Here is an 11,683-nt window from a genome sequence, read left to right as displayed (position 1 = left end):
ATTCGCAGTGTGATGTCTCTTGAGGAAAACTGTCCCAGTGGTCGAAGAGTTAAATCCATTTTTCTTTCGTAAATTCTTGGACGGAAAATTTGACCAGCACCACCCAACCTCTGTGGCGATTGTATTGATTTACCTTAAGAGAAACATAATCGCTAAGACCCCCTAGACCTCCCTTTTTTTTCCCTATTACAATTGGTATGACGGCGAAGACCCTGAGCCGTTCTTTTCTTAATTAAGGAAGCTTTTCCCAATAGCATCTAAATTGCCCGTTCCCGAGTAGCTTGAACTACCCAGCATATAACAAAAAATAATTTTCCGTTTGTTAACTGGTGTCATTTTTATTAAACTGAAGTTTTGTCAAATAAATAAGAGAAAAATTTGTGCTAAAGCACGAAGTATTCGAGTCAGCTGACGTGGCTCAAAATGATATTGTCCGATCCCGAATCACTGAAGAGAGTTTAAAATCGTACCCGTTCGAATCATTCAACTAGCAGCTTAGTTTGACCGAAAGCTCCTCGCGACTCTAAATATATATTTCACAGTCTTTTAAAACACCCTATACTTACATAAAGATAGGCTTAGGAGAAAAAAAAAACTGTGCAAAACGAAACACTTAAGAAACAAATATCTTATTTCCTTATAATGCTTTGGTCACCTGTATATCCATAAAACACAAATCCATGTGGTGATTTCGTGAAAAAAAAACCTTTATTCCAGAATACCTTGATATCAAAAAATTTTGAGGAATTCTTTAGCCTCCAGATTGCAGGCAGACTATAAAAGGACCTTTTGCATAAGCAGAATGAATGACCTCATTCAAGTCTAAGGTTGACGGAGCAATGATCACGGCGAAACTCGTACTTGGAAGCCTTTCATTATAAGAGGAGAGCAAATTCGGTCTCATTAAAGTGCACGTTAATTTAATGCTCGTGCTTTGATGACGTTCAAGCTTACAGTATGCACTCTAATCTCTTTTGCGCGAGGCATTTACCTTGATAGTCAATAGTCCGAGCTTAATCTACTCCTTATTGGCCCACTTAGTATATTTAATCGCTTACCAGCCAGAACGTACCTTGAAATAATGCCGAACAAGGCAAATCCAGTAAACATTTTTTTTCTATTATTTCTAGTTGTTGTCGACTAAAAGATTATTACAGAGCACTTTTACCGTCGTCGTACTTGTCAAATTCTTTAAAATTCATAGTCAACTAAATGAGAAGTATAACGGTTATTGATGTATAACAAATAACCATTTTCATTCATCAGGTCTGGAATTCATTATTGGAATAATTCTTAAAAAACTTTTCTCCTATTGTCCAGTTGAGGGAAATATAAAAAAAAGTTTTTCAGATAATAAAGTCGACGGTCTTTACCAAAAATGCATTAATTAATCTACCTCGAGATGAGTTTTGCACAATGTCAATACAAATTCCTTGATGTTTAAAAGCTTGACTATTTGAAGAATTGCATTTCACCTCAAAAGACAATGGCAATTTTTTTTAATCCATAGGGGTGTTAGTGTGTGCCTTTTTTTAGCATGCCAATTAAGAAACATCAATTGCATTTACTCCATTATTAGCTTACTCATCACTGCCTACAATCCACAAGCAAAAACACATTTAACTATATACACATCTTTCACCATTTTGCAAACCTCCGCTGAAACTAGAGCTGCATGCTTTCGTTTTCTTTATACTGGAAAGTGATGCGGCTTTAATATTAATAAGTCTTTCCCTGTGCTGAGAGTTCCGTAGCATTAAAATCTTGTTGCAATCATTGTCGGCGAAACTAATGACCTTTTACGTGGATCTTCCCACGAAAATAACTTTCCCCTAAGGAACCTCGTATAACTTTTAGCTTTTTAAAATATTTTTTGTCAATTCTGTCATTAGAAACACCTCTTTGCACTATCATCTGACTACACTTTTAAACATTATGACTTGGATATGGATATATTAATACTTACTATTTACACTTCATGTAAATAAAGTATGTATATATTTCCACTATATCTATTTTCTATATATAATTTATATATTATATACATTCCAGTTGTATGTATCCTTTGCCGTAATCACAAAATGTGTAACCATCAGAACGTTTAAAGCCAGTCAAATTTGATACATCTCACTGTCCTTAACTCTCAGGTTCTCACTTAATTACCGTTCTGCTAAAAAGAAAAAAAAAAGAAAAACACGTCCGATAACTTTCTTTTTTCCCACAAACTGCTTCGAAGTATGGCCGTCCCTTTATTTTGGGAAACGTAAGCTAGGCGGCAGAGGCAGAAATGGAGCCTCTTCATTTTCACGAGGCCATGGTGTTTCTTCTCATTCTGCTGAAGACGACCTCCCGCTTACGACTGATGTCTCCGGAGAAAACAAAAAAAATCTGCTGAAACTCACAATCAAGTCTACAAAAGTGCACATGCTATGACGCTGCTGCTTGAAGGCTTCTACGCTCAATCCACACTTGCAGTCGAGAGCTGCTGCAATGCCTTCCTGGCTGCAGTTGCAGTACTAAGAGTGCTTACTACAAGTGATTGCAGTTGCTACAGAAGTCCAAAATCGAACGATCGCTTCAACGTTCACTGGTTTTTAGTACAAGTTTCACAGCACAGCTTATTGTAGTACTTTAGACGGCAGAGTCGGGCTTTGTAGACTAGATGACAGTTCTTCATTCTGTCTATGCAAGACACTGTAAGGGAAATAAAATATGTTACTGCACAGAAGTGTAAACAGAAATTACCTATATTATATATGTTAATTTGAGGAATTTGATATTAGGAATTATTTATTTAAGCATGATATATTTTGTAATAAACATGGGCATGTTGATCTTTAAGTGAACAGGTACTTGCAAACGATTAAATTAACATTTATTTTTATGAGCTACTGCTAGCACAAAGCCCCCCCACCCGTTGGGTGTGATAGAGGGCAGATGGCAAATCAAAATTTTAACAGCAAAGCTACAGGAAAACCATACTGATACACCTTAATTTATTAAGACTGCACTGATGACTGGAAATGTAAAACGTAAAATTCGACCATTAAGTACGTAAGCTGAATTATTACAGATAGTAAACATGTCTAAATTAATTGCAAAACAGTAAAGAAAACTACTCTTACATTCCTTCCCCAGTCCGTGTTCATTAGTACAAAAGTAAAGGGATAATTTCCTTGTAAGTTTGTATCCCAAATAAATCCCTCCATTTTACGAAAATAACCAAAAGGTTTAGACTGAATTACCTGGCACCATGCCAAATACAGTAAAAATGGGCTAAGTGATACCAAGTAGTATGCTTGTCGGACCACCACACCCACACACGAATAATGTCAACATACAAAACCAAAAGGTTGAACGATGCCAGGATTCAAACTGTGTGATTAGTGGTCACTAGTACCATCCAGACAGTCAAAGTGATAAGACAAGCTAAAACCTCTCCTGCGAACTGTTGTGTTAACATTCCCTATATTAAAGAAAACCTGGACCATTACTTAACTAAGAGAAACATGAGACAAGCAAGACAAACGTGGGGAGAGTTGAAAACTGATCTTAAGGTCAGGCATATCATTCGTTTTTACAACACAGGTTATGAGGGGCAACAAGGTAACTTGCTCCATTTAGCCAATGCTGATATTTCCTATTGTCAAACACCAGTGTGCAAAAGCATATATAAAGCTGCAATAAAAAAGAAGTTTGCATCCATGAGAGATCAATAGCAAGAAATACTGAACAAAAAAAAGCTCAAACCTTGAACATTAATGCTATCACGTATAAGCTACAGGTTTGCATTTTTAGAATTTGAAAACTTTACATAAGACCAAGCACTGAAGAGTTTGCCAGAGTAAGGAAGATGCAGTTTCAAAACCTTATTCAAAGTCAGCGTGTAAATAAGCATTGGCTTTTTTGTGGAAGCAACAGGCTAAGATTATTCTGTCAAATGTAACGATCTAAATGCAATCAAAATCACAGCAGAAGTCACGTTTCAACACAGAATTATTCTGCAGGTTTCATCAACGATGCTGTAATGCATGTCATTCATATTAGTTATTTTTCATCCTAATAATCTGAGTATTTACATGGGGAGGCGGTTACAGGTATCAACTATTCCCAAAGGCAACGGCAGTAATAGATACAGCTGAAATCATGTAATTTCCATGTAAACATCATGTATGAGTTCTGACTAGCAACAAGCTCTTTTGATGAACTGGACCCAAGAGAAAGCAGCATCTAGGTTAAAAGCTTTGAGCAGTTCCCTGCCAACCTGTTGGTAGACCGGGTTTCCATGGCCTTCCAGGTCTCACTGGAGAAGGAGGCTGCCGTCCTCTGCTGCCTTTCGAGATGTGAGACCTGTCACTTGGGCTCTCTTCATCATCATTATCGACTTCAAGGTCTCCAGTATCTCCTTCAATTTCTGAGTATTGTGAATCTCGATCAGAAATGCTATCAAAATCTTGACCACTTCTCCAATCACCAACAACAGGAGGTATACCTGAAACCCTATTATCGATTTCATCATCACTACTAGCGCTGGAATGATCATCACCCCCGTCTAGCTTTGCGTTGGTGGTCCTACTCCTCTCCTCGTAATATATGCGAGTGCTCGCATTCACAGTTTCCACCCCTGGACTGGTTACTTCTAGAGGCCTGCCCCTATCTGCTCCTGGAAAAACAATATTACCTGTGGTTTTTCTGTTTACACTGTCCCCGGAAGAACTCGGTACTTTTTGGGGCTCCTCATTTCTGACTGAACTGTTGCTGGCACTCTCATCTGCTTGCTCTAAGACATGACAAAATCAAAGACTTTATTAATACGTTTATCACATAATAAAAAGCTTTTGACAAGGAAATTACATTATTTCCTCTTAACTAGTATAACCCAGGAAAGTTGCACGTACTTTGAAACGTATATTTCATAACTAACTATATTTTACATTTTTTAAAATAAACAGATCTTTTGAGTAACGGTTGTCTGACTACCTTCTTTCACAAAAACATCTATGAAATTTAAGAACAAATGCAAAAATATGTGGAGAGTAGCAAGAACAGTCGAGAACCTATAGAAATGTAATTTCAGTATAGAAACTGAAAGGAAAACCTGTAGGCCAGCTACCGCTGCAAGATCGATCTCAACTAACCTTGATGACAAGATTGTGTATTGCAAGGCTGTCTTGTGTCTGGTTTCTCTGCTGACGTGCAATCTAAAGCAGGTTCCTGCTTTTCGTTCAGGCACTTTACTTCCCTCCTTTGAACACCACTTCCACAAGATGCTGAGCACTGAAAAAAACAAAGCACACACACAAGAGCTAAATCACTTACACCATTGGTAAAGATTAACTCAGAATTTCCGCCAATTCTGTTTCAAGATCAATTATCCACTGAGGACAGATGATGAAGTCACAGAAAATAAGTTTTTACAAACCACAACTTACGAGTGTTTGAATCTGCAGAAAACAACATTGCATTACCTGTGACCATTCAGAAGTGTACACTGAGGTGGGCAAATCTTAGTACAACCTTTCAGTCGGTTTCTGGCTTTGGGGCAGCTTTGCATTTACTGACATCACTTGTAATCTTCCATCGTCCCCTAATCCACTCGACACAAACTACAGCTCTCGACCTACGACCAGGACCGCATTCTGAGCTGCAGTCACCCCAAGGGCCTGGTAGAAGATGGGAATCAACTAGAATTATTCAGATGCAAAATAGATATATTTCCAAAAATATAATAAAAGATTGGGAAGAACGAGAAAACCAAAAAACAAGAAAAAATTATTATATTGATTGATACTTGAATGAATCAAACTGCGATCACACACACCACACGATCTGTTAGAAGATGCGAATCAACGGAAGTTTCTGAAATGCAAGAATAGCAACCTGATTTGAAAATGTGAGAGAGGAGAAAAATGGACTCGCTACTAAAGACTTATTGCAATTTTTAGGATGAACAAACTGTGTCATACTAAAGGCATCATTGAATTGTGAATGAAATGGAAGTTACGCTTTTTTGTGTGCGAACTATTGTTGGGAACAACAATATATGGGTTAGATAAATAAATTTCTTAATTACCAATCAGTCTTCCAAGGTTTATGAAACATACAGTACGTGCATAGAATCGTTGAACGTTGGTAACTCGAGATATGATGTGATCAGGACACACAGATCAGAGATATGATAGTGGGAATGAGCACTGTGTTTTTCTTATTACGATGCACGAAAAATAAATGCAGGTTTTGCACGAATCTTGTGTACGAAAATATCTCTAATTAAGGGATTACTGTGCTTCAAAACCTAATAAATTGCACCCCACTTACATCTCTAGTCTCTTTAGGACCTTCCCTTCCCACTAAATCCGAAATACCTTAATTTTTTAGCAAGATTTGAACTGGGGTTAGGATGGATACTTAAGATATAATATGCAATTTTCGAACATCTCTATATTAGGCTTCCATGATTTCCCGTTACTAACAAACCAACTCATGCTGGAAAATCCTAAAATATATAATCTATGTAACTCAAAATTTAACGCATTGGTAGCCGCTGATAATTTTTATAATTTAATGTGACTTACCATGGCTTTGGTGTCAGACACAGCCAGAAGTACGACGGGTGCAATAACAAGAAAAATGAATGTATCTGTCCTTGGGCTTCATTCTTTGCTAGCTGAGGTTTTTAATTGCTTGCTATATATGCTGTTCGTGTTATGTTTTTTGCCCGTCGACGCAAAGCAATTTGCCTGACTGAAACTGGTCGTTTTTCTTGCGGTTTAAAGCTTTTTATTAACCAGCAATTTAGCAGCATTAAGTTCAACAACAGCATCTTATTAGGTTTCAATTTTATATACCATGTTTCTCTCCAGACACAAGTTTGAAAAATTACAAAATGGTTGCTGTGCCAGTTCAAAGCATAACAAATTATAAAAACATTCAATACTAAGCAATTTAGTTCTTTACGCATTCCATCGTCTTTTATAGAGTTCAGTTTTCCTAAACTTTGAGTTATTTTGTTTTTTACATTCCAATAAATCAAGTATATCGGAATCAAAATCCTAAAACAAAAATATTTATCGATACAACTCCTCTGGTTCCAAGGGGATTTCAAGGAATGATTTGTTTTTCGTTCGTCATTCACTAGTTTGTAGATTTTCCTTCTTCCATTTTTTTAGGATGTACATCCTGACGAAGCCATAAGCTTCACTGGGAAGGGAAACAAGGGAAAGGATTAAGAATCGAGTAGGCTTGTGCATTCAGGGGAATGTACTGTTTTTGGGTAGACTGTAATAGTTATGTTTACATGTTAAAATAAAACAATAAAATTGCATACTAATGGAGATCAAGAAAAATAGCGTAGTATATACTAAGACATATAACAAAATCAGAGCTTTCTTCTCATTCATTTATTTCAGTTGGTATATTGTATCTATTTCTTTGTACCGGAAATTTATGTAAAGTATCTTAATTAATATAGAGGTGCTGTCTGTAATTATAATATCATAGATGGCACCTGGGTATTAATTAATTATGATACTTCAAATGAATGTCAAGATACGAAGTAGATACACCACTGAAGCAAATGAATGAGAAGAAAGTACTCTGATTTTATCAATGTCTAGGTATACGAGTATTAATGGCTAAGCTACTTCTTTTCTTTATCTCCATTAGTATGCAATTTACAGCTTTATTTTACCAGAAATATAAATATACAGTCAACCCCAACCCCAACAGGAATTAGAAAATTAGAAAGCTCACATCATTCAAATGTAATTACTGCAACTTATGAAGCCTTCGCCAGATAGAATGATAGAATGAAAGAGAGACCTGCACGCATTAAGCATCATTATTTTGGTTGGTATAAACCTAAATATCAGAATTTTTCTTGGTATAATTTTGAGTTTATATACCTGGTGCATTTTATTTGATTCTGGTTTCGTTCCTTCTCATTTAGTTTTCACCCATTACTTCTAATTTGTCTCTGAGCACATGCCTATATTCTGCTGGCAGCTAGTAGCAGTTAACTGCACATTTGCAACTTAAAATAAAATATAAATCGAACATTTTCTTAGTAAGAACTATGGGTGGACTCTGACAGGTTCTCAGAACACTCGTTGCCAATAATACAGTAACCTTCAATTATCCGGAACTAGACTTTATTCGACACATCTGTACCAGGGAGCAAGGCCCTAAGATATAAGATATATATCAATTAAAGAAATTTTAAAAACCAATCACTGATGGTTACCAATGCTGCAAGGCTTCGGGAAAATATTTGTAACGTTTCGAAGCTGGGGGGAGGGGGGTGTGGTCGGATGGCTGGGTACCGTGAGAGAGTTGGGAGTGACAGTAAGGGGCTGTATAGAGGAGCACTCAGAGATGTTTGTTTGGTGTGCAGAGCTGGGAGCATTTTCCTGGCTGGGGAAGGGGGTGGCAATGCAGTATCAGATGGGTGAAGTACCTTGCCAAGGAAAGAGGATGGATTTGTACTTTGCGTGTTTCTGCATCTGCAAATGCATAAATGAACAGTACACCACACAGTTTGGCAGTCTGTCAGTAGGGTATTGGACTGGCAGAGTAGCTCAGTGATTGGAGTCAGTTTGGTATGGAACAGATCTTACTCCCTCAAATGGTGGCTCTTCAAGAGTGAGCTAGGGTTCTATCTGTATGCTTGATTCCACAGTTTCTACACAGAACAGAACTTTACAGCATTCTGTTCCCCCATCCCATCCCTTGGAACAATCTGCTAGGTTCTACTATTTCTGCTGTAACCTTTTTCCCCTTGTTGGGTGATCAACACTATTGAACTCAATTCTAATTGATGCTGGTTACTACTCATGGCTGATCGATAAGTGGCATCCAGTGCTTACTCTCCCTCCAGTCAGATTGCGAGTTCAGCAGTCTTGGATTCCTCATTCATCCTTACTGAGATCATATCGTCAGGCTGGGCCGTATGGCTTGTGGAGTGTCTCAGGAACAGTCGGCCTCTAATGAGAGATTTCATTTGGCAGTTCCAGATGAGATGCTTCTTTTGCACATTGTGAGCCATAACCAATCTTACCCATTGTTCTTCTTGTCCATATCCAGCATAAAAAACTGAAGGGAAAACAAAGTAGGGTGGATGAAGTGGTTCACCTCCACTATGACAGGCTATGGTTCGTATACCTAAGAAAAGTACAAATTACTCTGCTGTCACCATCCCAGCAGGCAGGGCAGTGCTTCCCTTGATTCCATATCATGCACTGGAATTATGTCAGACTAATCCTGAAGATCTTGATCTCTGTCGAGGTGGGGAACCATCAGTTAGCAGCCTTTCATTATGTACATAGGAATATGTAATTTATGGGTCTGGATAACTGCTCTACCCTGCCTTTCCCCAGGGGGATGAGGGATCATATTCTTGACCAGTAAAACAGGGGCTTGTAGTGCCACATACCATTACTCATTTAGGCCCAGCTTGTACTCTGGCCTGAATGGTTATGGGTATGGAGTCTGGGTCGGGTACAGTTTGGTGTCCACAAACCACCTATTACCTCAAGAGCTACACATTCTAGCCAAAGCACTCAAATGAGATGTGGGATACCCCATGGTTCCTGGTAGTCTTGCTGCTTGTTTACGTGTTGAGTCGGCACCACAGGCCCCTATGCAAGGGTGTCTAGGGCACCAACCAGCAAGTAGATTGAAGTGGAGGTAGTCTGATGATGCCAGACTCCCACCCTCACTACCTATTGGATTGAGAAGTTCTTCTGAAAGCCAAGAGGGTCTAATGCACTTATTAATTGGTGTTTTATTTGAGTTCATGAATGTGGGACCCAGAGGTTTCCTCCACACAATCTGGGGACCTGTAGGCCTTGGAAGTGATCTGTAGCAAGAAATTATTGGAGCTTTTGGATACTATTTTCTTGTTATGTCTTATACTTACAAAAAGGCACTTGCACTCGTTCTAAGGTTCTTTGTTCTTTCTGAGTACCATTCCTGGCTGTGAAATAGACACATCTTGTCAGCTCTCAAAGGGACTGAATTGATAGACATTTGTACTTTGGTTCAAAATCGAGATATTTTACTATTACCACAAATTCCAGGACATATCTCTTGCTAATTGGTGAGAAAAGCCTCTCTCTCACAGGAATTGCTGGATAACCTCCACCCATGAACGATGGCAGTCGATTCGCAACCCAACTTGATGATACCCATGAATGTGTGGTTGCGACAGAGGAGAGATTTGGGCTTCAGGGGGAGGGTCCTTGGGATATCTATCAAGAGTAATAGGTCATGTTCCACTCGGTGTATGGCGATTAGGGAGCTACCAGTTTCATTCAAAGGCCCTGGGGCACTGTTGAGTATCTAGCAGAGGAGACAGAACAGGGGAAAGACAGATATCTAAGTTGTCCCATGGGTGCTGAAATATGTTTTGTACTGCTGCCCATGGGTTTGGGACGGGGGAGCTAAAGACTGGAACCTTCTGGTTCATCTGGGGCCAAGAATCAATTATTGGGCTTCCCCACAGGTTGAACAATCTCCCTGCTACTGCTTGATGTAAGGACCATTCTGTCCCCATGACTTGGTCCCAACAGCTTAGCTGGTCTGCTACGACATTCTTTTTGCCTGGGAAGTACCTGACTTTTAGCTTTGTGTTATGCAACTATTCCCTATCGTGCATCAGGCTGGGCAATTAACATAATGAGGGAAAAACCATCCCCCTTGTTTGTTTGATGTAGGTTGCTATGTTGATGTTGCTCATGATTACAACGTGAGATCCTGCAGACCATCGATGGAAGGGCTTAAGTGCCAGCTGAGCATGCTGATGCACAGCTTTATAATGTTCAGAGGTTAAATCTCTGAGGCAAACTCTCCTGTAGAAGCTTCCTTTCTAAGGAAATGAGTAGACATTCAGTTAGTTCAACAAACGCATTCCCTTGGAATATGCCCAGGCTGAAACTAACATGAAGACCCTGACTCTAACGAGAAGTCTTTCTGACAGAATGCAACACTGAAACAGTCATCATCATGCAGGAGCAGCATCATGTCTTGACTTTATTTTCAAGGTTTTCTGCTGTGGGAATGGTGTTGGGATATGAAAGACATCATATGTTTGATGTACAAGAAAGACTTTGCTGTTCATTGCATTTATTCCTTTGTACCGGTTACAGTGAATATTCTATTCTTATGTTGATATAGAACTGAAATACCTCCCCTCAATAATAATAACTGTTGCTTCCTCGAGAATAACTCACGAGTCAGAGATTCTTCCGTTGGTTACACCTAGGTAATTTTGTCCTTTATTAATATTGTATTATTCCACAAGATTACACTATAGGAACCTACTTTATATTGGTGTTTGCTTTCACCCACCATTAAGGTTAAGCAAGATCTATATAAGCATACATGGCACAGTGAACATAGCAGTGTCTTTAAAAGTTATTTTGAGAAAAAGGGACTGTGTAGCGGTACTTTGGAACCAATTAACCTTTCAGCCAGTGTGCCAGTGAAATTTTGTGAAAGCCTGGATTTCCTGCCAGTTATTTGTGAAGTGCAGTGATTTATAGGAGTGTATTGTTGTGCAATGTGATATAATGGTCTCTTTTTGTTTGTATATTTCGTGGCCTTCATTTTGATTTTGGTATGATTCAGAACTTCGCCAGAGTGAGCTCTAACAATCACACCCTTCCCCATGCGTTTCCTCTAGGCG

General features: G+C 38.7%; 1 protein-coding gene across 1 annotated transcript in view; it reads right to left on the bottom strand.

Annotated features, from left to right (window-relative positions):
- Nucleotides 1-287: 287 nt before the first annotated feature.
- Nucleotides 288-11,683, bottom strand: part of LOC135225180 (thrombospondin type-1 domain-containing protein 4-like) — a 325,897-nt gene continuing 314,501 nt past the window's right edge. Inside the window, 5 exon segments of the mRNA XM_064264457.1 lie at nucleotides 288-2,694; nucleotides 4,265-4,780; nucleotides 5,139-5,277; nucleotides 5,469-5,525; nucleotides 5,527-5,663. Coding sequence (XP_064120527.1) covers nucleotides 2,585-2,694; nucleotides 4,265-4,780; nucleotides 5,139-5,277; nucleotides 5,469-5,525; nucleotides 5,527-5,663 — 959 coding nt within the window. The 3' untranslated portion in view covers nucleotides 288-2,584.

The sequence above is a fragment of the Macrobrachium nipponense genome, chromosome 20 (assembly GCF_015104395.2).
Source record: "Macrobrachium nipponense isolate FS-2020 chromosome 20, ASM1510439v2, whole genome shotgun sequence".
Classification (NCBI taxonomy): domain Eukaryota; kingdom Metazoa; phylum Arthropoda; class Malacostraca; order Decapoda; family Palaemonidae; genus Macrobrachium; species Macrobrachium nipponense.
Note: the sequence above shows the minus strand (reverse complement) of the source record. Positions and strands in the feature narration are given on the sequence as shown.